The sequence below is a fragment of the Cynocephalus volans genome, chromosome 8 (assembly GCF_027409185.1).
Source record: "Cynocephalus volans isolate mCynVol1 chromosome 8, mCynVol1.pri, whole genome shotgun sequence".
NCBI classification, from domain to species: domain Eukaryota; kingdom Metazoa; phylum Chordata; class Mammalia; order Dermoptera; family Cynocephalidae; genus Cynocephalus; species Cynocephalus volans.
Genome location: NC_084467.1, coordinates 281,498 through 309,474, shown reverse-complemented (window position 1 = coordinate 309,474; position 27,977 = coordinate 281,498). Strand labels below are relative to the sequence as shown.

The following is a 27,977-nucleotide window of genomic DNA, read 5'->3' as shown; positions in this document are numbered from 1 at the left end:
GGGAGCTGAAAGGCGGCCGCGCAACGGAGTCGCCTCCGCCACAACCGGAGCCCTCTTTCCTCTGCCCGAGACAAGTGTCGTCGCCCTGGCTGGCAGATAGGTGTCCTCGTTTCGAGGGGACCTCCTCTAAGGGAGAGACAGGCCGAAACCCAGCCAGCCCGGGTCGTCGTCCCGGCCGCCCGCACAGGCTTCCGCGTCCCCTAGCAACGCCGAAGACGCCGGCGCGCGGGGAACTCTGGCGAATGTAGTACGCTCCCTCCTTCCCTAGTGCCGAGCTGCCGTAGACTACAGTTCCCAGGGAGCTCCGCGCGCTCCCACACCTCGCGAGAACCCGGTGCCGGCGCCTGCGCGGCTAGGACAGACGCTCGCGGGGTGCTGCTGGGAGTTGTAGTTCTAGGCCGGGAAACGCGCCCCGTGGTCTCCGCCCTCGGGGGAGGGGGCGAGACTACAAGTCCCAGGGGGCGCGGCGCGACCGCCCGGCGGGCGGGGGGTACGAAAGAGGGACGCGGAGGGCGCAGGGGTGAGTGAGGGGCTGCGGTCGCCGGGGGCGGGGGCGCTGGGGAGCGGCCCGCGGGACCGGCCCCGGGGGAGAGGGCGGGGAGCGGGCGAGCGGCCGGACAAAGGCCCGCGACCCCCTGTCGCAGGCCGCCTTCCGGACGCGTGTCGCGCGGGCGGCCACGACCCCGGCTGCGGCCCCGACGTCGCCTGCCCGAGCTCGGTTGCGCACGGGGCCTCTCCGGGAGCGTTCGGGGCACGGCCGGCTCGGGTGCGACCTGAGACCGGGGTTCGGGCGCGCTTCTCACGGCGTCTCAGAGCACAGCGTTCCGGCGGATGGAACGGCTCCTTCCGAAGCCGTCTGCGCCGTTTCCCCGCGTCTGTGTCGTCTCCGCGGTGTACGGAGGAGGCAGAGCTCGGCCTCCTCTGTCCTGTGGTTTAACCCGGGGGGATGTTCAATAACGGACCCGATTACTCTGGTTCCCTCCCCGTTAAGAGCCACTGGACAGTAGTTCGTGTTGAGCCAGGATCATTAATGGCCACGTTAGTTTTAGAAGCCATAGAAGGAAATAAAATCCGGATCATGCAGAAAGTTTCTTTTCCTGACCCGGACACCTCCCGGCCCCAATATTCCTCCCCAGAGCGGCACAAGCAGGTGTCTTGATGGCGGTCACCTGAGACATCTGGGCCACAAGCAGCGTCCTGGGACCCCCAGACACCCCTGCCAGGCCCTCCCGGCATTGCCGCCCTTCTCTGTATTAGCTTTGATTCCTCGGGTGACAGTCCTGAGGGTTCTGCATCCCCAGGGGTCGGCGTGGCCAGCTCGTAGGCTCCCCGCGGTCCAGCCCCACCGGTGTGTGCCAGGTCCAGGCAGCAGCCTGGAATGTTTCTTTACAGCCATTTGCATAGGTTGCAGCATTTGTTTTCTATCAAGTGTAAGATGGGATTGTGGACTGAGAGGCCTGTGTTTATAGTTCCTGGCCAGTTCCTACTTTGTCCTGAAAGCTGCATTTCAGGTTGGCTTCCTTTGCTGGCCGTGAAGGTGACCAGCAGTACCTGCGTGAATGCGGTGGGGACGCCAGCGGCCCTCCTGTGTTGTGTTCATCAGGGTTCAACAGTGTGAGAAACAGGAGCTGAGGGACCACCTATGCCACCCCCCTCTTCAGCCACGGCCACCTGCGAGACTGGGATTGCAGTTGGGTATTGGTGTGGTAGCCCTAGTGGTGGTTGGGTGGTCACCCTACAGGGGAAAATAATTCTGCCCACACAGTTGGTTACCTTTATATGATACTTATTTAAAAGTCACAGGGAACTGAAGGCTTTATTTCCTCACAGAAACCTATTCCTCTAAGGAAAAAAGAATTGTGGATGAGCATAGAGTACAAATTAAATTCTCACCAAATTTTTCATTGCCTTGTAGAAATTTCTTTTTACCCCATTATTAAGCTTTTTGGCTCCAATAAGATTTTCAAAGTAGGAAATGAATTGCATTTATTTAGTTAGTTATTGAGGTATAATTTACATACAGGGAAACACAGATCTTAACTGTCCAGTTTCACAAGTTTTGACAAATGCATCCGCTTGTGTAATGCACACACCTATCATGATATGGAGTGTTTCTATCATCCCTGAAGGTCACCTTGTACGTCTTTCCCGTACCTCCCCCAAATCAACCAAGCAGCAAGCGCTGCTGCTGTGAGGTTTCCCCTTTGGTTCTCGTGGAGCCACAGCACGAAGTTGTGTGTCCGCTGCTTGGCATGCTGTTTTTGAGATTTTCCGTGTTGCTGCATTGGGATGTGCCACAGTGCCCCTCCATCCAGTGGTGGCACTTGGGTGGGCTCCTTTTGTTTGGTTTCTGGTGTTTGTGACTGAGAACGTTACGTACATTCTTGCGTAGGTTTTCGTTGAGCGTATGCTTTTATTTCTCTGGAAAAATACCTGCGAGTGAGTCCAGGGTGTGAAAGTCGCAGCTGGTTTGCCCCCCACAGCTGGGAGGTAGAGTGGTATCTCCTCCCGGCTGTAATTTGCATCTCTCTGATGCTTACCGATGTTGAGCACTTTTCCATCTGATTATTACCCATTCGTATGCTTTTCTGAAGTATCTGGTCAAGGCTTTTGCCCATTTTTTATTACCAAATTGTAAAGTCCTTTACATATTCTATATACAGGCTTTTGTCAGATACGTGTGTTGTGAATGTCACCCCTCATTCTTGACTTGCTTATTTATTTTATTAATAGTGTATTTTTAAATTTTTAAAAAATTTTGGAACAATTTAGACTTACAGAAAAGCTGCACAGATCAGTTTTCCCTCACGTGAGCCTCGCATGTCATGCAGTGTTGGAACTGAGACCATGTGGTGATCACCGTGGAAACGCCTAGACCTGGTTCCCCTCCTGCGCTCTTTCTGGAGAGCTGGTCAGGTGCTTTGTAGAATGTCCCTCTGTTTGGGTTTGTCTGATGTGGTTTCTGGTGACTGGGCTGGGTTTGGGTTTTGGAAAGAGCACGCAGATGTGAGGTGCCGGCTTGTCCCATCCTACCAGGGGCCCCCAATGTCCACACGATGTACCAGGACTGTCACCCTGGTTCACCTGGCTGGGGTGGTGTCTGCAGATGTCTCTGCTCTCTCCTTTGCAAGCGAGTCGCGGGGTCCAGCCCTGCCTCCTGCAGGGGGGGTGTCTGCAGTATTACGTGGAGTCCTTCTGCAAGGAGGGCTCTTCTCTTCCCCATGACCCGTGTGTCGATCACTCATCTCTGTCAGTGTGGACTTGCGTGCATTTGCTGTGCGCTGTGGCTTAGGACCCTGCACTCAGCTCTGTGCTTCTGCTCGTGCTGTGCGGCACTGGCCATGGCAAGCGCGCTCCTGTGGCTCCTGTGGCTCCTGTGTCTCTCTGGCGTGCCTCCCTCCTTGTGTTTTTCAAGCGTTTCTGTACGTTCTGGCACAATAAGATACTCCAGGCCCATCTCATAGGCAGTTTTAACCTGCCCGGCCCTGGGATTGGCCACTGCCACGAGGAGCCCTGGTCCCTGTGCTTGGAGCACGGTCTTAGAGACTGGGATCTGGGCCCGGGATGTCATTGCCTCCTGGCCTTACCAGTGGACAGAACTGGATGACAAATGTGTTTGCTGTCTGTGTGTGAGTGTGTTTGTCACCTGTAACCCGTCACATGCTTATCTGCACCTTCCCACTCCAACAGTGAGAACCTGGCTCCTGCTATCCACCATCTAATTACTTATTGGTTCAACCCCTGTGCACATGTAAAGCGGTTTCAGAACTGCACTTCCATATACCCTATAGCCCCATAAGAAACTAATTTACCAGGTAGAACACAGTATTTATGTATGGTTTCTTTTGTCTTTAGCCTTACCAGTTTCTAGTCAAACTACTACCTTCCAGGCCGGCCTGTGTCTCACTTGGGAGAGTGTGGTGCTGACAGCACCAGGTCAAGGGTTGAGATCCCATTACTGGTCATCTTTAAAAAAAAAAACAAAAAAAATCACTACCTTCCAAAGTTACTTACTTAGATCAGCTACTTTTCCCCGTTCCCTATGGTTACGTTTGTTGGTCACAGTCTCAGTCCATCTCTGACGATCTGGTTGATACTCTTGACTTTTGTTAGTTTGTTTTCATACATTAAAGTTTACTCTGTGATATGCAGTTCTTGGGTTTACACAAATGCACAGAATCTTGTGTCCACCATAATGGCGTCTTCTGATGAGCAAAAGTTTGCAGTTTTGATGGAGGTAGTTGATCGATTGTTTTTCGGTTGGTGCTATCTGTGTCCTGCCTGAAAAGTCTTTGCCCAACTAGAAGTCATGAAGACATACTCCTCTGTTTTCTTCCAGGGGTTTTGTAGATTTGGTCTTCACATTGAGCTTTGACGATTCATTTTTTTTTTTTTTTTTTTTTTTTGACCGGTAAGGGGATCGTAAGCCTTGGCTTGGTGTGTCGCCTGCACCGTGCTCAGCCAGTGAGCGCACCAGCCACCCCTATATAGGATCCAAACCCGCAGCCTCGGCGCTCCCAGCGCCACACTCTCCTGAGTGAGCCATGGGGCCAGCCCTGACGACTCATTTCTAATTTTCATGTGATGTGAGGTTCAGTTTTTATTTCCTACTTGCATCCAGTTGTCTCAACACCATCAGTTGAAGAAACTTTCTTTTCCCACTGAATTGCTTGGTCATCTTGTTGAAATCATTTGACTAGGTATGTGAGGGTCTGTTTCTGGATGCTTTATTCTGTTGCATTGATCTGTTTGATTGTTGTTTCATCAGTCCTCACTGTCTTGTAGCTTTGTAGTATTGAAGTAAGGTAGTGGAAGCCCCCCCCCCCCTGTCTTTTTAAACATTGCTTTGGCTATTCTCTGTTCTTTTCATTTTCATGTAAATTTTAGAATGAGCTTGTTGATTCCTTGAAAAAAAAGAAAAGAAAGAAAGAAAAAAAAGCCTGCTGGAATCTTCATTGGGATTGTATTAAATCTGTAGATCAATTTGGGGAGAATTTATTCCTTAATAATATTGAGTCCTTCAATTTATTAACATGACATATCTTTATATTATTTGGATCATTAATTTCTCTCAGAAATGTTTTATAGTTTGTAGTGAATAGGTCTTGCATATCTTTTATTAAATTTACCTATAACTTTTAAATGTTTTTGAATGTCCTTGTAAAATATTTTTTTGTTTGTCTCATTTTCCAATTATTTGTTGCTAGTATATAGAAATACAATTGATTTATATATGGAACATTGCTATATTCACTTGTAAGTTATAGTGGGTTGGTTTTTTGAGGATTTTGTGTGTGTGTGTGTGTGTGTGTATTCCTAAGGATTTGCCAAGTAAGCACAACCATCTGCGTAGAGACAGTTTTACTTCTTCTGCACTAATATTTATGGCTTTTATTTTATTTTCTTTCTTTATTGCACTGGACAGAACCTACAGGACAGTGTTGAGTAGAAGTGGTGAGATCTGACATCCTCAACTTGTTCTGTCTTCAGGCAAGATGTTCAGTATGTCACTGTTGAGTGTGATGTTAACTGTAGGTTTTTTTTGTAGATGTCCCTTGTCATGTTGAAGGTGTTCCCATCTATTTTTAACTTGCTGAGAGTTTTCATCATGAATGGGCTTGAAATTTTGTCAAAGCTTGTTCTATATCTAATGAAATGATCATATACATTTTTTTCTCCTTTATCTATTACAGTGGTGGATTGCTGTGATTGGTTTTTACGAATCATTTGCTCTTTACCATTGGTTTTTATGTTAAATCAGTCTTGCCTTTCTGAGATAAACTCATTTGGTCATGCTCTATCATCCTTTTTATATATTAATGTATTCAGTTTGATATTCAGTTTCATATTTCGGGTTTTTTGGATCTGTGATCATGAGGGATGTTAGTTCCTCGTCCTGTCCTTGTTGGGGTTTCTGTCAGGGTTGTACTAAGATGTCATTAGGTCTTGCTGGCTGGCTTTATAGCATGTCCATGAGTTAGGACATGTTCCCATGTTATTTTCTCAAAGATTTTGTATAATAGTTGTATTACTTCTTTAAATGTTTGATAGACTCTACCACTGAAGCTATGTGGGTTCATTGTTTTCCTTGTGGGAAGTTTTTAAATTATGAATTCAATTTATTTGAAGGCTACAGGACTATTCAGATTTTCTGCTTCATCTGGTGTCATTTTTGGTCGTTTGTAAATAAATTTAAATAAATTTAAATAATTAAATCTGACCACTTCATCTAAGTTGTTGGATTTATTGGCATATATTTGTCTATAATATTGACTGATTATCTGGTCATAATTGTAGGATTAATAGTTACGTCTCCTCTTTCATTTCTGATATTGATAATTTCTGCCGACATTTTTTTCTTGATTATTCTTGCTACAGTTATCCATTTTACTATTTTCTCTATTTTTTGTCCATTTCCATTTCACTTTTCATTCATTTCCACTCTTGTTTTTATTATTTCCTTCTACCCACGTAATTGGGTTTAATTTACTCTTCTTTTCCTATCTTTTTAAGATGGAAGCATAGATCAGTGATTTTACACTTGTCTTTTCTAATATAGGTATTTAAAGCTATGAATTTTCTTCTTAGCATTGGTTTAGCTTCTTATGTGAGATTTGAAATTTTGTATATCATGTCTTTCTGTTAAAAATAATTTTAAATTTCTCTTATGATTTCTTTGACCCATGAGTTATATAGAAGTCCATTTGTTTAACTCCCTAATATTTGGAGATTTTCTAAATATCTCTTGGTATTGAATTCTAATTCCATTATAGTCAGAGAATAAATATACTCCATAAGATTCTTATCCTTTGCAATTCATTGATGTTTGTTTTATGGTCTAGCACATGGTCTGTTTTGGTGAATATACTGTTTGCACTTGTAGTGGATTGAATTATGTCCCCCAAAACTCACTGAAGCTTAATTGTGTCCCCCAAGTTTTATGTATTAGAAACTTGGTCCCCACTGTGACTGTTAAGAGGGTGGGAAATCCTGTTATGGTAATTGAAAGGTGGAGCCTTGAAGAAGTGATTGGATCATAGGACCATGCAGGAGTGAATGGATTAATAATGGTGGTCAGGGGTGTGGTTCTGAGGGCTTTAAAAGACAAGAGTCTGTCTCTCTCTCTCTGCTCTCTCTGCTCTCTCTGCTCTCTCTGCTTCCGCCCTCTTGCAATGTGAGACCCCTGGGTCACTGCTGCCACCACCAGTTGGACTTTGGACTTCCCAGCCTCAGAATGTGTAAGCAGTAAATTTTCTTTTCTTATAAATTACCTGGTTCCATGTATTTTGTTATAAGTAACAAAAACGGACTAAAACAGCACATGAGAAGAATGTGTCTCCCACTTCTGTGGAGTCTGGTGTTCTGTAATTGTCAGTTAGGTTGAGTTAGTCGATAATATTACCCAGATATTCTATATCATTACTGATTTTTTTGTCTACTTGTTCTATGAATTATTGAAAGAGGTATATTAAAGTCTTCAGCCACGACTGTAGATTTGTCTTTTTCCTTTTAGTTCTGTCAACGTATTCTTCATGTATTTGGAGCACTTTACGAATTGTAACGTATTTAAGGTTGATTTATCTCCTTAATGAATTGGCCCTTTTATTGTGAAAGCTCCCTCTTTTCTGCATGGCAGTACTCTGCTGACGGCCCTTTGCCTGATATCAGCCTATCGCACAAGCTTTCTGATGCTCAGTATTTGCGTGGACTGTCATTTTCCATGCTATGCTTTCAATCTGTCTGTGTCTTTCAAAGCTTGTTTCTTATAAAGAGTAAACCATCAGGTCTTCCTTTTTTATCCAACCTGACAATCTTTTTCTGACTATAATAACTATCATTTATTGAAGCACTTTATATACACTATCTAATTCTATTTTTTCCATATTTTATTTTACTGTGGTAAAATGTACATAACATAAAATTTGCCATTTTAGCTGTTTTTAAATGTACAGTTCTGTGGTAGTAAACAGTTCACATCGCTGTGCAGCCGCCACCACCGTCCGTCTCCAGAACGCTTCACTTTGCAAAACGGAAGCTCTGCAGCCATTAAACGGTGATGCTCCATTCTTCCCTCCCCCCCAGCCCCTGCTAAACTCCATTGTCTTTTCTGTCACTATGGATTTGGCGACTCTAGTACCTCATGGAAGAAAGTGGACTCACACAGCATTTGTTGTTTTGTGCCTGGCTTATTCCACTGAGTACAATGTCCTGAAAGTTCACCCGTGTTATAGCATGTGTCAGAATTTCCTTCCTTTTTAAGGCTGAATAATATTCCATCATGTGATTGGAGCACATTTTGTTTGTCTATTCATCTGTCAGTGGACACGTGCTTCCACCTTTTGGCTACTGTGAATAATGCTGCTTTGAACATGGGTGTCCAGATCTCTTTTCAAGACCCTGTTTTCAGTTCTTTTGGGTATAGACCCAGAATTGTAATTGCTGCATCCTGTAGTAAGTCTATGTTGTACTTTTTGAGAAACCACCACACCATTTTCCACACCAGCTGCACTGTTTTACATTCCCACCAGAGTGCACAAGAGGTTCCAATTTCTCCACATCCTGGACATTTGTTATTTCTATTTATTTGATGATAGCTATCCTAATGGGTGTGTAGGAGCTTATTGTGGTTTTGATTTGCATTTTCCTAATGACTAGTGATGTTCATCACTACTTTTTAATTGGAGTATTTAGTTCATTTACATGTAATGCAGTTATTAGCATGTTTGGGTTTAAGTCTACCATCTTGATGTTGATTTCTGTTTTTCCAATCTGGTTTTTCTTGCTCATTTCCTCCTTTTTTTTTTAAGGTGAGTCAAGTTTTTTTTTTTTTTTTTTTTTAATTCCATTTTATCTCCTCTCCTGACTTTTTAGTTCTGCTTCTTTGTGTTATTTTTTAATGGTTCCTCTAGAGATTAAATATGCATGTTTAACTTACTATGGTCTACCTTTAAAAAATACTTTGTACTTCAGAAACAATGTGAGAAACTTATATAGTTGACTCCAATTACCTCCTCCCACTCCTAGTGCCCTTGTTGGCATATATTTTACTTTTACATATGCTAGAAAATTCTACAACACACTGTTCTTATTTTTACTTTAGTTAGTAGTCTTTAAAAATATTTGAAGGTGTATTATATTTATATTTTAAATCTTAAATACCTTTACTTGTTAAATTGAGAATTTCTATGGAATTTCACTGTACTTGGCCAGTCATGCTGAACGTATTAGCTGAACATTGTAACACAAAGAGCATTCATCAGTTCAGTTGAAAAACCCTCAGACACCAGTTTAAAGCAGTGGGTAAGTATGGGTTCTGGAGCCAGAGGACCCAGCCCAGTCCCAGCCCTGCCACATACCTGCCATGTGATCTTGTGCAAGACTGTTTTCTCATCTTTATAAGTGGGTGATATTCAGCATTGTTGGGAGAGTGTGATGAGTTTATACATGTAAGTCACACAGCATAGCAGTTAGCACCCAATTACTATGTAAGCATTGGTTCTTGCTGCTGTTAGACCATAAGCAGGTTTACATCCAGTATCTACAGCAGAAAGAGATGTCTTTTTCTTTTTCAAACTCACATGGGTGTGAAGGGCCAGCCCTAACCACACATAGTTCTATGGCTAGAAAATTACGTTTTGTAAGAGATTAAACCTCAAGATTATTTATTAATTTGAGAATTCTTGGGGAATGCTTTAAAGATGAAGGAGGGTACACAATAATGTGCAGCATAACTTATTGCTTTAAATTTATTTTTTTGCAACTAGACTCATTCTTAGCCGAGAAGAATGTTCTAGCATGCATCCTCAGTTTGCTTCCCTGAGGCCAACACAGACAGTCTGTCTTCATTTGTAGTTACACATCTGAGTCCTGCCCTGGGAAGATAAGGCTAAAGGCCTACTGTTCTCTCTAAGCATTCTACTGCTGAAAGCTTGTTGCTGACAGCACTTAGGAAACAACACCTGCACCCACCATTTGGAAACAAATTGCTTTGGTTTCTGGATACAAAAAGCCATATAATGGAGTTCTGCTTTCAGTATGGAAGAATAAGCTGCTAACAAAGCAACCCTCCCGTGGGCACAGTCCTACACCTGGACAAGAGGAAGAGACACCTGCCTTGGAAACCTGGGGAATGCGTGCAAGCAGGCAGGTTGTGGGGGCCATTTAAATTGGGGGAAGCAACCAGTGCAGAATGAGTTTCCTGTTGCTGTATCTCTGCCCAGAGTGATATACTGATGCACTGACAGAAAGTGCACTGTCTTCCTTGTTAGAGGAGTCAGGGGAGGAGCTGGGCAACCACAGTTGCTGGAGAGTAGGCAGAGAAACCCAGACAGAAAGCCAGAGGGGAAGAATTCTTGAGTATAAACTGCTCAAAGTTCTTGCAAACCTCTGAACCATGCATGTGCAGGGCAGGCTGAGAGGCCTTCTGAACTGAGAAATGAGCAGGTGTGGCAAAGTTGGCAGCTTGAATCTAATGAAATTAATTGCCTGCTAAGCAAACACATCAGTTCTCTTCAGAGGAATATAACAAAATCCAGTGTCTCCACAACATAAAATTTGCAATGTACAGGATACAATCCAAATTACCCAACACAGGAAGAGCCAGGGTAATATTAACCATTCTCAAAGGAAGAGACACCGTAGATTCCAACTGGGTCATGACCCAGTGCTGGAGTGACTAAGCAAGCACTGTGAAGCAGGCTTAATCACAGCGCTCAATGAAGTAAAGCAAATACGCTCACAATGAAAAAGTTATAGGAAATTTCAGCAGAGAAAGAGAATAGAAAAAGCAAGCCAAATAGGAATTTTAGAAATAAAAATGTATAATATCAAATAAAAAATTCAAATGGGCATAACAGAATGGAAATGAGAAAAAATAGTGGCTTCAAAGACAGCAATAGAAATTCAGTCTGGAAAAAAAAAAAGAGGGGGATGACTGGGGGAAAAAATATGATCCTTGGAGACCTCCCCATGACCTGGCCATTCCACTCCTGGGTATTTACCCAAGAGAAATGAAAACAAATGTCCGCACAAACACATGTGCAAGGATGAGTGTGGCAGCTTTACTCATGACCACCGAAAGCTAGAAACAGTACAAGTATCCATCAGCAGGTGAATGGGTAAGAGAAGGGTGTGTATCCACACAGCAGAGTGAATGTCACTCATCCACAAGGAGGAACGGAGTACAAATGAACAGGAGAGATGAGTCTGAAGGTTGCTCTGCTGAGTGGAAGGGGCCAGACACAAGGTGCACACCCTGCACGACCCATTTGTGTAGAACTGTGGAAGACACAGACTGATTTTCAGTGACAAGATCAACCTAGTGGATGCCTGGGGTCAGGCTGGGGGAGGAGGGACCACAGAGGGGTGCGAGGCATCTGCAGCATGCAGTGCAGATGCCCATCTTGGTTGTGGTGGTGGCTTTTCGGGCGTATAGTTTGCCCGAATTCACCAAATTGTGTACTTTAAATGAATGTAGTTTATTGTATGCAAATTATACCTCAGTAAAGTTGGCTAAATAGCAGATGAAAGTGTTGATTGAAATCTTGCACTTTTAATTCCTGACTTAAAATGGTGTTTTGTGATTTAACATGGCCCTTACCAGAGAGTGAGCAGACAGGTCCGTGAAGTCCAGAGATTCTATGAAGCAGGGGAAGACAGTCTCTGCTGAGCAAATGTTAAATGGACAAAAAGAAAAGATGAGCTTTGGTCCCATCCTATAGGGGAGGTGAGAGGTGCGTCTGTGAAATGAGTTTGTTGCTATCTGAAAGGATTTCACGTAGTAGAAAGGAGGTGGTAAGTCAGGGGAAAGCATGTTTTTTAATGGGCTGAAACTGTCTTTTAAAGCGGGTTTTTAAAAGTGAAAAAAACAAACAAATGAAATTAATAAAGCAGGCGTGGACCGCTGTGGGCAGGAGGCGCACTTAGCGAGTCTTCCCGGGACCATGCTCCTGCTGCAGACCTCAGCACCCCGTCCCACCATGCCCTGGACTGGATGTAGCATACAGTGAATTACAGAACACACTCCCCACCCTTCCCTCGCCTCCACCTCCTGGGCGTGTGTGCAGGACCCCAGGGTGGGCCCTAGGCCAGTCAAGAGAGAAGTTCCCCACCCCCAGCCCCACCTGAAACATCTTCTTGTTTCTTCTTGGAGATGAAGCAGGGACTGCTGCTGCCAGTCATGTCCTGAGGACCAGACACTCCCCTGCACACGCGCTGCTTCGACCCTGCCCCTGTCCGTATCAAGTAAAGAGTCTTCCTGGAGGTAACTTTTATGTGTCAAAATATGTATCCAGCCGCGTTTGGCAGAGATTATAGTCATACCTCCCTATCTGCAGGTTCCACATCTGCAGATTCAACCTGCTGCACATGGAAAATACTTGGGAAAAAAAAATTTTTTTTTAAAAACAGTATAGTATAACAACTATTTACATAGTATTTACATTGTATTAGGTATTATAAGTAATCTGGGGATTATTTGAAGCATGCAGGAGGATGTGTGTAGGTTTTACGCAAACACTACACCGTTCTCCACCAGCGACTTGAGCATCCCAGGATTTCGGTATCCTCAGGGGGTCCTGGAACCAATCCCCAGTGGGTACCGGGGGAAGACTGTAGAATTATGACTGCCACCTTGGTAGTTAACAGAGATTTGTTTAAATTCTTACAAATGTTACTACTTCAAGGTTGTGCAGGTAGGTGCTGGTTTTCCCTAGTGTCATTAGAAATGCGGCGGCTTTAGCACTAAGTCACGCGGGCTGTCCAGCTTCGAGTGTTTCTTTCTCACTTTGGCGGCCCGTATCTGGGGTTCTAGTGCTGGGACCTGCTCTGAACGCGGCCTCCCCGTGTCCGCGGGTTCGCGCCTGGCGGCACCCTGGGCCACAGCCCTGGACACCTGCTTCTCCACCCGAGCTGGTGTCCCCAGGCCTTCTCCCGTGGCGAAGTCAGGGAGCTGAGACCGAGCGACCCACGGGGAACCGGCTGTGGGTGGAAGGCAGGGTTCTGCAGGACGGGGTGCGTCGGCGGCCTCTGCTGCGGTCCCGGCCGCGCCGCCCTCGCCCTCGGGGGAAGGGGAGCCCGCGCGGAACCCGAACCCGCGGGCCCATCTGGACCCCCACACTGTCCTGATGCGCAGGCGCCCGCAGGGCCGGGCCGGGCCACGAGCCCCTGACCGCCGAGCGACCGGTACCGCCTGGAACGGCGAGGCCCAGATGCCTGCAGCGCCCACGCTGGAGGGGCAGGCAAGGCCCCGGCCGGCCCCACCGCTGCCCTGGAAGGCGGAGGCCACCGCCCTGCGGAGCCCTGCGGAGCGCTCGGCCCGGCCCGCCCCGCCCCCACCAAGGCCCCGCCCCCACCAGGGCCCCGCCCCCGCCGCCCCACCCCTCCTCTTCACTCTGGGCCCCGCCCTGTGTCGCAGGCCCCGCCCTCTCCGTCACTGGCCCTGCTCTCTCTGCCACAGGCCTCCTGCTCCTGTCGCCCCCTGGCATGGCACTGCAGTGCCTCACCCTCCTGGCTGGCCTTCTGATGAGAGTCGCCAGCAAGTCCACGGAGACTGCGGTAGGTGTCCCTGCTGCCAGGATGTCAAATCCTAGCCTCCATGGAGGGTGGTGGGCTCTTCCCCCAGAGGGGTCTCACCCTTCCACCCTTGGGGGTCATTGACACTCCAGAGGTGCTGACTGCGTCCCCTGTGTGGTCTGAGGAGCCTGTGCTTCGTAGAGGGCAGCTGACGCCCGGCCCCCACCGTTTGGCACCTGTTCTGCCCTCTAGAAGTTTCTCTCCTCCGTGCTGAACCTGTTGTGAAAGCTGAAACAGGGTCTTTTCAGAGCCACCCCCACTGGGACCGACTGGAACCCCAGGCTGGGTGCCAGGTTACTGCTTGTGGTGAAGTCGGGGCGTCCTGGCTCCCACCAGGAGTGTCTACCAAGCTGGTGCCACCAGCGTGCTACGCTGGTGCTGGAAGAGCTCTGGCAGCAGCTACAGACTCCAGGGCCAGGGCCTCCCTCACTGGCTCAGCCAAGGCTGGTAGGAGGACTGGGCCCTCCCATGGAGGTGTGTGGACACTCTCCTGCTCTCCTCGGGCACCCCTCAGGTACCCTCACTGTTCACCACATGCAGAAACAAAAGCCCAGCTGTGGTAAACACAAGAGTTGAGGTGTCAACCAAAAGGAAGAAATTGAGACAGAAATATATAAAACAAGGGGTTTGTCTGGGCCAAGGTTCAGTACTGCAGCCCGGGAAACACAGACTCAAGTTGCCCTTAGTACGTGCTCCACCTGGTCGCAGTTACAGTGAAGGGGCAGTTCCCAAGTTGTTTGCCAAGAGTGTGCGGTGGCTCATGAAATAACGCATACGCTGAGTGGCTGCGTATTGTTCTTTGCATCATAAATTCTAAGAACGTTACAGCAAAGAAGAGGAGGAGGAACACATTGTGCGGCTGTGATAATGTTTGAGTAGTTTAGACTCACTGGTGGCAGCAGCTAGTCTGGAAACTGCTACTAAACATGTCTTTTAGCAGTTATCCCCAGACAAGGGCGAGGGGGACAGGACTGGAGCCCCGTGCTCCTGTCTCTCTGGGCCTGATAAGTTCAGCAGAGCTCGTGTGGCTCAGCATGTCCTGGGCCACTTTTTCTCGGGTTATCCCCTCCCTTGCCCAGGCCTGTGCAGCCTACCCTGTGACAGGGAACGGGCCTCACACACCATAAACACTGGTGCTCAGCACATCTGTGCCGTATGTGGACACCGCGTGTGTGAGGTGAGTTCATCCCCTGGAAATGCTGGCTTTGCACGGGCACTTCCTCTGTGGGCCAGGCTGGAAACCCTCAATTGAGGGGCATCCATAGAATTGCAGAGAGCATCTGAGAAGCCACCACAGCCTGTGGGGTGGTCATTTCAGTGGGTGCTGAGGCCTTTGGGGGCACAGGGCAGACCCTCCATGCCAGACTCTCAGCCCCTGACGGGGGAGGTCAGCATATCCCAGTGCATTTATATTTCATCATAGTCTAGAAAAATGGGTTTCCTGTTCCCATGAAGTAGTCTTTAGAATTGGCACTATAGCTTAGCAGCTTCAGTTTTGTAGTAGTGACTAATATAAAGTTCCGTTGATTGAAATGCCCCCTGCCCCTGCTACCCCTGTTCCCACCTGTGGTCTATGAGGTGAGAGGCAGTGGCTGGAGAGGGCTGTGCCCCAGACAGGGGAGACCCATGGAGAGAAGAATCTTAGCCTTCGTCACCTCCCAAGCAAGGCCTTGAGGGGAGGGTGGGAGTGGAGACCCCACACGCCACAGAGCACCTGCAGCCTGGGAGGTTCCCAGGTGGCGCTGGGACACTTTTCTCTGCCCCGTGGAGGGAAAGAAAGACTTCCTTCCTCACCCCATCCCTAGGTATGGCTGAGGCATCTATAACAAAAGACAGATTGACAAGAGAAAAACATTTAATGTAAGTTTTTTGTGACATGGGAGCCTTCAGAAGGAAGTGAAGGCCCAAAGAAATGGAAACCTGTGTCTTTTTATGCTAATTTTGATTAAGAAGTGGATGGCTGTGCAGAATTATGACTGGACAACAGGGGTGATCTGATGGTAAGAAACTGGAGGGACTTAGCAAGGCCTTTGTGTTCAGATGCTTCTCTGTGTCCTTGTCTTCAGAGACCAGGTATAGGAAGGGCACCTCTCCTGTGACCTACTTCTCTAGGTTTCGTGGCCTGCTTGAGGGGAGAAGGGCCAGGGAGGGTCAGAGAGACCTTCCCGCTTCCGCTGTTTCCTCAAATGCCAAGATGCCATATTTTGGGGTTTCCTGAATCCTGCCACCCACCAGGCTGCCTGAAGCCCAGGCCTCTGGGTCCTAATGTCTGAGTGGACCTGAGCCGTGGTTGAAAGCAGCCCCCGAGGGGTCCTCCTTCCTGGCCTTTGGGAGTCCTGGTGGCTGCTGTCAAAATGCATGGTGGTTTGTGTCCTCATGCAGTGCTCACAAGCCTCATACCCTGCCCAACTCAAACCTGGTCCTGCCCTCGAGGGGCTCCCAGGACTGAAGGAAAAGGGCAAGGGGCACTGACTGGTGTGTCGTGGCTAGGCTGTCATCTGTGTGCAGGGACAGAGTCCCAAGGAGGCACAGCCCCAACCCCTGCCTGCCCCAGCCCATGTCCAAGGCTGAGGTTTTCCCTGGGGGCTGCCCGCAGTAGGGCTGCAGCAGGGACTTGCAGTGTGGCCCTGAGTCCTCAGCTCACCCCGACAGTCACCCGATGCTGACTCCAGAAGGGGCCAGGGCTGTGGGCCCTGAGATGCACTTGCAAGGCACCCCGCTGCGAGAGCACAGTGGCCTGCATGGCCCTGCGTGCTCTGCAGTCTCACTGCCATCTCTCCAGGCCCAGCAGCCCGAGTGTTGTGTGGACGTGGTGGACATCAACGGCACCTGCCCAGGCACAAGCCTGTGTGGCCCAGGTAAGCCACTCTGTCACAGTAGTCCCCAGACTGAGCCGCTGGCGTGGGCATGTCCTTGGTGGTGAGGGACTGGAGGGGCAGGGGGCAGGAGTGGACAGAAGCAGCCAGGAGTGAAGGGGGCAGCACAGGCTTCAGGGCTGGGGTGAAGGGGGCCTGGTCACCGCTGCCTCGGCACTTGAGGCAGGTACCCCACAAAGAGGCTGTTGCTCTGCAGGGAGCTGGGGGGTGCTGGCGGTAGGCAGGGCTCAAAAGGACACTAGGCAAGGGGTCTGGGCAGGAGTGGTTCTAGGACCTCATGGGGGCGATGGTGGTGGAGCCATCCTGACTCTGGGGATGTTTTTGGTGGTCACAGTGACAGGGAAATGAGGATGGCAGGTGGCACTGCATCTGGTGGGTGGAAGCCAGAGTTCCTGCTCAGCATCCTAAGCGCACAGGACAGCCCCACCACAGAGGACGACTGGCCCCAGTGTTAGCGTGCAGGGTGAGACCTGTGCTCGGTGGAAGGTTCTAGAGGCAGAACTATCTGGTGGCAGCTGGAAATGAGGTCAGGGCTGGTGGGAGAAGCTGGCTGGGGGCAGCCAGGGGAGAGGAGGACGTGGATGAGAAGATGACAGAACCACGGCTTCTCCCGGCTGCCCTTGTAGGCAGGAAGTCTCCCATGGGGAGAAGGGCCTGGGCACAGTGTGGTGCTGGGCTCTCGTGCACGTGGGGCTGAGTCGGCTCTGAGCTGCAAGGGTCAGTCCTCAGCACCCCGCCCAGGGGCTCCATCGCGCCCACAGAGGAAGGATGGCTTGAGCCCAGAGAGGCTGCTCACGGGAAGCGGGGGTCGAGGGAGAAAGCAGGAAGGCAGCGGTGGTGACCCCCAGGAGAGAAGAGGACAGAGAGGATACTAAGGGAGAATGGGGAAACTGAGGAAGCTGAGCAAGGGGGTGGGGCTCCTGTCTTCTGACCTTGAAGTCCTAACAGCAGGGCCACAGCCCACTCCCCTTGGATCCCGGTGTTAGCAAGAGTGCCACAGCCTGCACTGCAGGACAGCTGCACTGGTGTCTCCTGTGGGCACAGGCAGCTATGCAGAGGCCATGGTACCTGTGGAGAGGCTGGGAGAGTGACAGCAGGGGTCTTGTGAGGTTCTGGGTTCTCAGGGACCCCAGGCACAGGATGCAGGGACAGGCATGATGAGGTTTTTGTGCAGAGACGCAGGAGCCCCTGAGGCCAGCAGAGTCGCCGGCTATGCCTTGTCCCTGCACACAGCCTGCAGTCCTGAGGCAGCTCGTGCGGAGCCTGGTCACCACTTGGCACAGGGAGCCAGTTGGAGGGCATTTTGGGGGAGAATCACTGTGTTGGCATCAGGTTTTATGCCTGTGGACCCCCACATTCCTCAGCCTCTTGGACAGAGACTTTGGAGTGGTCAGTGTGTGCCTCCCACCTGTCTCTCACCATTCCCAAGGGGGGGGGAGAGCCAGCCACTGTAGCAGAGAGACCCGTTACGACAGCAAACCAGGCCTGTTTCTAATAGTGCTACGTGTCCACATCGGAGCAGGCAGCCTCACCCCAAGTGAAACTGCGTAGTTGGACTGGGTTCTCCTGTGAGGTGCTGTGTCTGCCCTCAGCTTTGCCGGAGCTACGTGGATTACACTTGAGCCAATGTCACTCTCAGGCCCCACCTCTGTCCTTCTCAGTGACCTGTCTGTGTTTAGATGAAACATCAGTAAAATTCATTATGAAGGGCCTGTGGCATGTGGCTTATGCCCTAGACACTCCCCAATGTCCAGTGCTAGCATTTAGCACCCGCAATCAATATTTGTCAAACGTGTCTGCTTGGCCTCTATGCTAAAGGTTGGGTATGTTTAAAAAAGTACAGGTATAAGATTCAGTTCTCACACTTAAGGGTACCCTGGCCCGTTGGCAAGACAGACTGTCCATAAACCACTGGCCAGCAAGATCTGGGCTGCTCCCTGTGCCTGGGCACACCTCTTCTGGGCTTCAGGCTGGGAGAGAGTGGAGCTTCAAGCAGCAGAATCAGTCTGGGGTGGAAATTTGGGTTGATCCTGCAGGGAGCCCCCAAGAGAGACTGCACGGGAGGGACAGATGGATTGAGGGTCACACTTGGGCAGGAGGCCATGCAGCTAATGGGGGTGGTCCTTGTCCTGTGTGGGGGTCAAGTGAAGGGTCCACACTGCACAGGGAAGTGGTATCCAGGCCCTGGAGGTAGTGGTCCTGGGCGAGGCCCTGGGGTGAGCACCAGGTTGACAAGGCCATGGTGGCAGGAGATGGAGGCCCAGCCTCCAGAGCATGAGGCCACACAGCACCTGTTCAGATTGGATTCCTGTTGTGGCCTCTGAATTGCTTTCTGAGGCATCCAGTAAAGGAGTGTGGCCTCATTAGTGACAGGCACCCATAGGAGTCCAGGTGTGAGGGGGCTTGCTGTGATTCTTGTTGAGTTTGTTTCATTTTCTGGAATTAGAGCCTGTCATTCCATCCAAACTTCCAAACATGTTAGTGTTCTCAAATCAAAGTTATTTTACAGACTCAAAATATAGGAAAATTCCCAGAAGGCTGTGAGCTGACATGGATTTTGCTTTGGCTGAGAACTCCTGTCTTCTCCCTCCTGGCCAGGCTGCTACAGGCGCTGGAACGCAGACGGGAGTGTCAGCTGCATCCGATGCAGGAACGGAACCTTCCCGGCCTACAACAGCTCCGAGTGCAGAAGCCGTACGTCTCTGCCTGGTTGCCCCCACCCCAATTTCCCTGCTGCTCTCAGAGGGTCCACATCTCCAACTTTGGGAGAAATGGTGGGAGTTGCTGTCCTTGTCCCCATGGTGACAGTGGGGGGCCCCCCTTGCCCCAGAGCTGCTGTCCCTCGGGTGAACCCAGGATCCCTCTCTTCCTGAGTCTGCCTTCCATTTAGGATGACTATAGGGTGAGGGCTGCCCCGCCCCCATGGTCACCTTGCTTTCTCTTATGTGGGGTCCTCAGCGGGGTCCTGTGCATGCCCCACGCCTTCCTGCAGTTTTCCTCTCCCACAGTAACTGGCCGGGGCTCGCAGTTCCCCATGAACAGAAGCGCAGGGACACCTGGGAGGCCACATTACGGTAAGTTCCTAGGCTCCCCAGGCCAGAGGTGGGCCTCTGCCCAGGTCCTGGGGGTCGGAGAGGCATCGTCAGAGCCATTGGCAGTGCAGACTCTGGCCACTGCTGGTGGCCACAGCAGGGCCACGTTGTGGTCAAGGTCGAAGTCAGGCTCAGCAAGAGCCGCATGGCAGGGTCCCAGTCATGAGCAGGGCAGCCCCTGGGCTGGGGTCAGTTGGCAGGTGTCTCTGAGGGTTGTAGTTAGTGGAAGCCCTTGTACCGCACGTTCTCGAGTTCACACTTAGCACAGATTGGCTGCTTCTGCGCCCCAGCTCAAGCCCACCCCCACCCCCACGCCCAGTGGCCTCAGGCCCCAGGAATGCTGGATGAGCTGGTGCTCTGGAGAACGGATCGCTTTGCGGTCCCCCTGCCCCATCCTAAGTGGCTCTTCTGAGGTGTAGGGTGCCAAGGAGACTGTTTGCAAACACGCATCTCAGACACAAATGCCCCCCTTGCGGCCTGGGCTTCGTGGGTGTGACTGGGTCCAGAGGGCGTGGCCGGTAGAGGTGTGGGGATAAGCCTTGAGGGCATGGTGCTGGGCTGTGGGGGCATGGCTGGTGAGGAGTTAGTGGGACCCAGTCCCAGGGCACAGCTGCCTCCTGTGCTGAGGTGACCAGGTCACCATGGGGGCCATGTCACCCCAGACCTTTATCGATAGGCAGAGGACGTGCTGGATTGGAGCCTGGGCCTATGGTTATGTTCTGAGAGGGTCTCAGAACCCTCCGCCGCCCCATCAGAAAGTGGATTCCAGGTGGCTGTAGGCTGGCCTCAAGCCCTGGATGGCTGAGGTCATCTGCACCCCTCAGCATGTTTTAGAACAGGGTCAATCGGGTCTCTGGCCTCCTGTGCCTTGATGCCCAGGCCAAATGGAGCAAGGCCTGTGAGTCCAGCAAATTCCCCTGTCTCAGGGTCAGAAAATCTCCCCCGGCACCTAAATTGGCTCCCCTGGTTAGAGTGCAGCCTTGTAACACCAAGGTCAAGGGTTCAGACCTCCATACCAGCCAGCCGCCAAAAAATAATTTTAAAAAGTAAAGTAAAAGCACATCCAGCTGACAGTTACTGTCCAGACCCCTCAGCCATCAGCTCACCAGCCTGTCCTTGTCCCAAGTTGGTAATGATGGACGGATGACAATAACAGGTGTCTGAGAAGGTGAGGGTCTAGCTGGAGTACCTGCCACCAGGTTGAAGGCTCTGACCCCAAGTGCCAGAGGGTGTGGGGGCCACACAGTCTGTTCTGAGTCCGAGGGAGGTGCCAGCCAGGGAGGCCAGGGCCTGGTGCTTTCAAGGCTCAGAGATGGCGGAACTGAGCCTGGCCAGGGCCAACTCCTTTAACCCTCTCAGCATCCCACCCTCCTGTGAGAAGCCTAAGGCCAGGAGAGGCTGAGTAACTTGCCCAAATGCCATGGCCAGGTGTGGCTGAGCCTGCAGGGGTGAACCAAGCCCCCGAGTGCAGAGTCCTCGGCCCCCGGCTATGGGCCAGGTGTGTTCAGGGAATGGGGCCTGCTGCTCATGGTGGGCATCCTAGGGAGTCAGGCGAGGAGCCCTGGGACACCCTGTCCCCTGAGGCCCACCCAGCTGCCTGTTTGCTTGCAGGGGGTCCTCACGTGGCGGCCTCGCTCTTCCTGGGGACATTTTTCATCAGCGCGGGCCTCATCCTCTCCGTGGCTGGGTTCTTCTACCTCAAGCGCTCCAGTAAACTCCCCAGGGTCTTCTACAGAAAAAACAAAGGTATTTCCGCTATGACCATGGCTAGACCCTGTCCAGTCCAGAGGTATTCTGACCAGTGCATGCCCCATGCCAGGGCATGGGTCCTACTGGTGCCCAGGGGCACAGAGAAGTAGGCCTGCAGCTAGGGGCGTGCAGGCCCAAAGCAGACCCACAAAGAGGACAGGAAGGGAGCTGGACCGTGTCATGTGACTCAAGTCTCATTGCAAGAGGAGCAGTACTTCCTTCACATGTTCCTATGCGGAGTTGGAAGGTCTTGGGTTGCAGGGCACTGGTGCTACTCTTAGCATCAGGGGACCTTCCTCGAGGCCAAGCTCTGACCCCTCTCAGCAGGCGGGGTATCACCTTGGGGTCCTGGCAGCGCTAGTCTGAGGGCAAGGGTGAGTGGGCACCAAGTGGCTTGGACAGCTGCACCCATCCCTCCCCCCTCCTGGGGTGCCAGGCAGCCAGGATGGTGCAGTGACAGTGGGGCTCCCCCGCCCCCATCTTACCCACACTGCGCACGCTGTCGCCCTAGGCCTGGATACCTTCCACCCAAGAGAAGGCGTCCCTGCTGCCGTGCCCCTGTGAGCAGATGGTCCAGCCAGTGGATCTGACCCCTCAGTGCACAGAGAAATCAAGGCTGGTGCCAGTGGGCAGTTGGCGAGAGCTGGTCAGAGCCTGGGCCAGGGCCTGCTCACCACTCTCCAGGAAGCCCCATCTGGCCTCCGTGAGACCCCTGCCCGCCCACAGTCAGCCAACGCTGGGTGTCTTCAGGAGCTATTGTACTCTCGGGAGCTGAGTGTCAGAGGCTAGACCCCTCTCCACCCAGGGTTCCAGGCCCAGCCTCCATCAGGATGGGTGTTTCAGGGTCAGCTCCAAGGGCTGCTGCACAGCTGTGTCTGCTGTGGGGTTCCTGGCTCTCACTCGTCCTGCCCACTTAGCATCCCTCTCTCACCCGAGCTCCCGGAGCAGGGCAGGATGCTGGGCTTAGTCAGCCCAGGGAGCCATGAGACTCCCCAGTGCTGGGGTCGCCTGGGGCTAAAGGTGATCTCTTGCCTGAGGGACCTGCTGGGAGCCAGGGGAGTGTCAGGGCTCTGTTCTGCTGGCAGTACCAGAGTCTAGAGAAGCTTTTTAAGGAGTGTGGCTTGTCCACTCTGCCATGTTTAGGGAGGAGGTGGCTCGTCCTGGGGTGCTTGGGAGGCCCCGCCACCCCCGAGTGCACCTGAGGAATGTGGCAGGACAAGCGGCCAGGCTCAGGGTGCTGCGGGGCAAAGGCGTGGAGGTAGGACCCGCCTGAGCCTCTGCCGGTCCGCAGACCCCACCCGGGGCTGAGGCCATTGCTCGGCCCCTGTGGTGATGTGTGTTTTCTCCTCCACAGCCCCAGCCCTGCAGCCTGGCGAAGCCGTAAGTAACCCGCACCATCGGGGCTGAGCACCCTTGGGTCGCGAGTGCCCGTGCTGGGCTGTCCCAAGTTCTCACTGTGCCTTCTTTTCCTTTTCAAGGCGGCGATGATCCCCCCACCACAGTCCTCAGGTAACGGCAGCTGTTACCTCTGCCTGCGGGCTTTCTTGTCTCTGGGCCAGAGTTTTAAAATGCCAGGCCTAGGGCGCCTTACGGGTTTGTCCCCAAACACACGTGCCCATCTATGGGATTCCAGGCGCCCCCCCCACCCCCCACACTGATGTCGCGAGGAGAACGTTCCACAAGGCAGGGACAGGGGGGGCTCAGCAGGCACCACTCCACTGGCTGTCCCTGTTCAGCCAGCCCCCGTGGCTCTCACGCCTTTCCCTCCCATTCCTGAGATGTCAAGTGTGCGAGAGAAGGTGAATCCCCCTGCCGCCCTCCAGCCCTTCTCCTAGTCCCAGCTCCACTTGAGGGCTGTGGGGGCAGGTTGGCCCCTGGGCTCCCTGACCTGGCCTGTGCTGAGTAGCTGGTGCTGCAGCTCTGCTGGGTGTGAGAGGAACTGTGACTCACTTTACACAGAGAGGTGAAGTGACTGGCCCACAGTCACACAGCTGCTAGCCCCAGAGTGGGATTCACCTGGCTGTCTTCCCCAGTCCATGTTCTCCCATTGTGCAGAGGCCTGGCCTGGGGGACTGTTTTAGTCCATTTTGTGATGCTATAATGGAAATACCTGAGACTGGGTGATTTATAAAGAACAGAGTTTTATTTGGCTTACGATTCTGGGACAGCTGCATCTGGCACAGGCCTCAGGCTGCTTCTACTCATGGTGGAAAGTGGCAGGCAGCTGGCGGGTACAAGCAGATCACATGGCGAGAGGAAGCAAGAGAGAGAGAGAGAGGGAGAGAGGGAGAGAGGAAAGAGAGAGGGAGAGAGAGAGGAGGTGCCAGGGTCTTATAAACAACCAGCTCTCGCAGGAACTAATAGAGCGAGAACTCACTCACTCCTCCCCCTCCCCCAGGGAGAGCATTAATCCATTCATGAGGGATCCGCCCCCATGACTCAATCAGTCTCCAACACTGCCATGTTGGAGATCAAATTTCCACATGAGTTTTGGAGGGGACAACACATCCAAACTCCATCAGGGACAGGTGACAGCGTCCCTCTCCTTTGGGAACAAAGCAGTTTTTTGATCAGGGTTCCATATGGCACTTGTCTGATTTCTCTAAAGCAGCCTTGTCTATGAGCATCTTGAATATCTCAATGCCTGAGTGTCCTGGAGTTGTTATAACAAAACATCGCAAACCAGGTGGCCTGAACAACAGTTATTTACTCGTTGACAGTTCTGGAGGTCACAAGTTAGAAGTCAGTGTGAGGGGTGAAGGACACGCCAGGGCAGGCGCTTCCTGCCCCTGCCAGCCCCGGGCTCCCGCTCACACGGCCTCTTCCTCCTCTCTGCTCCCCTTGGGAGGATGCTGGTCACTGGATTTAGGGCCCATCTGAGTAATGCAGGACAATCTCATCTGAGATCCTGACTTAATCCCACCTGCAAAGACCCTTTTCTTTTTTTTTTTTAAAAGATGACCGGTAAGGGGATCTCAACCCCTGGCTTGGTGTTGTCAGCACCACGCTCAGCCAGTGAGCAAACCGGCCATCCCTATATAGGATCCGAACCCGTGGCCTTAGTGTTATCAGCACCGCACTCTACCGAGTGAGCCACGGGCTGGCCTCAAAGACCCTTTTCTAAATAAGGTCCCATTCGCAGGCCCCGGGCCAAGGACGTGATCATATCTTTGGGGCCCATGCAGCCCCTTCAGTGCACAATGGAGACATGACTGCCCCTCTGTCTCATGGGGGAGCTGGGCCTCGTCTGGTCCCAGAGCTTGGGTGCAGGTCTGGGACCTGAATGATCAGCGTTTTTTCAGGAGGAAACCATCCCTTTTTACAAACTAGACCTTGGTGGGAGCTTTAGGGGCAGGGGAGCCTCAGGTTTTCTCCCTGGTCAGAGCAGATGTACCCCTTGTCTGCTCCATACCCATTCCTGAGAGCCTCTGGCAAGGGCTGAGACCTGCGTTGTCCCTACTGTGCAGGCCCCATGCTGACCCAGCCTGTCTCTGACCCTGTTTCAGTGCGGAAGCCACGCTACGTCAGGCGCGAGCGGCCCCCGGACAGGGCGAGGGAACCCGCTGCCTTCCCCTCAGTGGAGGCCCGCATCAGCAATGTCTGACCTAGAGGCCAAGAGGCCACCACCTGCTGCAGCAGCACAGGCCAGAGGCCGGCCCCTTGGAGGAGCCCAGCACGGGAAGGGCCAGCGTCACCTGGGGCTCAAGACAAGCGGGGACATGGGCCCTGGCTCTGTGTCCCCACCCCCACCCAGCTGCCTGAAGGTCCCTCTTTCCCAGCACAGCTGGTTGGTCTGACGGACTGGGCGCAGGCGTCCATGAGGTCTCAGGGCTCAGGAGGGAGGCAGTACGGGGTCTAGGCCCTTTAGGAAACATAGCAAGGTCCCTGCAGCAACAGCCAAGATAGTCCTGGCCCAAACGGCCAAAACTGCACAGCCCACAGGGCCACTGGCTGCTCTGCTCCTGGAAAAGCCAGGGGTCTCAGCCGCTCCACCCTCTGGAGCCTGTGATGGCAGGAGCCCTCTAGCACCACCAGGCCTAGTGGCCCTAAGACCCTCTCAGAGGAGTGAGGCCAGGGCCTACGTAGTGTTCTAGCCAGTGCCTGGCCATCGAGGAGGCTGTGGCCTGGGAGTCAGCTGCTGAGACTGAGGCGCCTTCAGGGCTGTCCTGCTCCGGCCAGAGCTGAGACCCTCAGGCTCCCGACCACACGTTCCCAGGAGCTGCAGAATCCAGTTTCCCGGCTTCTGTTGACTCCTCTCTGTTTCTAAGCAGAACTTCATTGTGCAGGAAGGTCCTCCGAGGCACTGCTGTCCTCTGATCCCCGCACCCTGGGCTCCACCTGGCAGATCCTCATCCACCCAGGGCTGGGCTCTGGGCAGTGACGCCAGCTTGAGGCTGCTGCAGCCCAGGGCCAGGCGCTCACGGTGACACATCCACCCATGGGGCCCGTGCACCCAAACGCCACGGGTCACGGGCCTCGCTGAACCAGCCAAGGGCCATGTTAGCTGGTGGTCCGCGTCTGGTGGTCCTGTGCAGGCTTCCCAGACCCGCCAGGTACTGCTCTGCTCCTTCCAGCTTGGCTGGTGACAGGTGGCCCGTGGCTTCTGTGGAGAAAGGAGATTTGGGGCCACCTTCCGAGCACTGGGCTCATCTGTTGGGCCCGGATCCCGGTGGAGACTGTCTTTGTCTCCTCTAATGTCTGGTGCATGTTGGAGGGGCCTGAGATGGGGCCTATGCGGCTGGCCTGACCACCTGGAGGTCTCCCACGCTCCTCTGCACCACAGTACCCGTTTATATCATGGCGGCATTGACAGCAGCTCGCTCAGTGATTCCATACAAGACTTGAGTGGGGTGGCGGTGTCGATGTAAAGTTGGTGCCAAATAAACTGTTCGGAGCTTTTCCCTTCCATTGCTGTCTCTCTGTTCTAAGGAGCCTCTGTCCTCTTTAAGGGCAGGCAGGGCACAGGACCACCCCCCGGCTCAGCAAGGTCCAGGACCCCCACCACCTGCTGCCTGGCCCGGGACCTGGAAGGCAGAAGGACACCCCACCCCCGTCCTCTGCCAGGCCCTTCCCTGAATGCAGCGTCAGTTCACCCCTCACGATGTTTTCCCTGGGGGTGGGGGTTTGCCCCACGCTGCCTGGTGCAAATGAGACACCCCGGAGGCCCTCCGTGAGGACCTGAGATGGGAAAGATGTGGTGCCTTTCTGGGGGCTCTTCTGTAAAAGGCTCAGGCCTGGTGGGGGTCGTGCAGGCAGGGGCCCCAGGAAGAGGCTGCAAAAGGGTACTTTGGGGGCTGGAACCCCCTCAGAGAGAGCAGGGTCCTCTGCCTCCTGGTCCCGCCCAAGCCCGTGGTGGCTGGCTCTTTGGAGGAGCTGAGCTCCAAGGGTCTGCCCAGAGTAGGGCAGAGAGCACGTGGGGGCTCACGGTGCTGTCCCTGCATTGGTGACCGTGCCCTCCTCTGCCCACTGTTGGTCTGGAGGTTCATGTCCTTAGATACCCACTGCTGCCGTCCCTGGGGATGCCCAGCCTGAGGTTTGCAGCCATGGGGCACCTGGGCCACAGAGGAGTGTCAGGAGCAAGGTCCTGCAGGCCCAGTGTAGGGCTCCCCACAGCCCAGGAGGAGACCTAGCAACATGCCCTCAATGCAGGATGTGAAGAGCAGTTGAGCTGCCCAAGGACTTCAGAGGGATCCTCGGTCCGCCCCAGCGCCGGTGGTGGCAGGGAGGGATGCTGCCCCCCAGCTCCATGCCAGTCCCTGGACTAGCATCTGCGGCAGGGGTGGGAGTCAGTGACCACCTCGTGGCCCATGGGGGGCAGGTGACCCCATGTGTTTCTGATGGGAAGTGGGAAGGGAACTTGGGGACAGCCAGCAAGGCCTCCAGGCTCGTGTGGGGCAGAGTCTCCGGGGCCAAATGAAGCCTCTGTTCCCTGCCCCACTCCTCCCAGTGCCAGCCCCGTGAGCAGCAGGGCCCTGTGGGAACTGCCATTCTTTCCTTTTCGTGAGAGGGGGCCCAGGTGGAGGTGGGTGTGGCAGGTGTCAGGGCCCACACTGCCCTCAAGGACCGTGAAGAGAGAAACTCTCCGCAGGGCAGAGGCAGGGAGGGGAGGCCCCAACCCCCATGATGCGGTTGCCTGGTCCTGGGGAAACAGGACCCAGCCTCGTCCAGCCCGGGGCCACTCGGTGAGCCCCTCACTCGTGGCTTTGCAACCATGGCCCGGATGCTGACTCGCCCCAGCGCCGCCACGCGGGAATCCCCACGCTCATCTCGCTCTTGTGGCCACCCTCCGTGGCAGAGTCTCTCCCACAGCCCCTGCGGGGAGGGAGGCAGGGACCCCACGGAGGGGAAGATCCCCGCTCCACTGTTGACACCAAGCTGGGCTTGGACTTGAACAAAGCAGACGCAAAGCCGTGTTGACCTTGACAGCAGGTCCGGCCAGTCCATCTTCCCCAGTCCTGCCAGGCTGGGCAGACAGGTTCCTTCCCCAGCTCGCTCTGTGCCACGCCCCCAGGCCCCTTCTCCCTTCTGGGCCTCCACCGTTGCCTCCTACCTGTGGCCCAAACTGAACACCAGGATCACTGCAGCCTCCCTGTCCCTCCTGCAGCCTGGGCCCCCCACCGTTGCTCCCCAGGCCCACCCCTCACTCGCTCACTGGGCAGCACTGGGAGAAGTGCCTAGAACATACCAA

At 52.8% G+C, this 27,977-nt stretch overlaps 1 protein-coding gene across 3 annotated transcripts; it reads left to right on the top strand.

Annotated features, from left to right (window-relative positions):
* The first annotated feature begins 470 nt into the window (after window positions 1-470).
* On the top strand, window positions 471-26,195 carry C8H1orf159 (chromosome 8 C1orf159 homolog). 3 transcript variants are annotated; one of them, XM_063105944.1, is made up of 10 exons: window positions 471-520; window positions 12,152-12,262; window positions 13,457-13,554; window positions 16,355-16,430; window positions 19,047-19,142; window positions 19,457-19,522; window positions 21,152-21,286; window positions 22,644-22,669; window positions 22,768-22,798; window positions 24,796-26,195. In XM_063105944.1, exons 3-10 carry the CDS (start codon window positions 13,483-13,485, stop codon window positions 24,891-24,893), a joined length of 600 nt encoding a protein of 199 aa, XP_062962014.1. In that variant the 5' UTR covers window positions 471-520; window positions 12,152-12,262; window positions 13,457-13,482; the 3' UTR covers window positions 24,894-26,195. The 3 variants fall into 3 exon arrangements, with proteins under 3 accessions (XP_062962014.1, XP_062962016.1, XP_062962015.1); XM_063105946.1 differs by having other exon boundaries at window positions 477-520; window positions 12,161-12,262; XM_063105945.1 differs by having other exon boundaries at window positions 494-520; window positions 12,158-12,262.
* Window positions 26,196-27,977: the final 1,782 nt, after the last annotated feature.

What these genes read in the sequence shown, in the direction of transcription:
- C8H1orf159 (XM_063105944.1), top strand. Translation starts at nt 13,483, where the DNA reads ATGGCACTGCAGTGCCTCACCCTCCTGGCTGGCCTTCTGATGAGAGTC. An exon ending in GCAAGTCCACGGAGACTGCG is followed by an intron (nt 13,555 to 16,354) that starts GTAGGTGTCCCT and finishes CCATCTCTCCAG; the next exon opens with GCCCAGCAGCCCGAGTGTTG. An exon ending in CACAAGCCTGTGTGGCCCAG is followed by an intron (nt 16,431 to 19,046) that starts GTAAGCCACTCT and finishes CCTCCTGGCCAG; the next exon opens with GCTGCTACAGGCGCTGGAAC.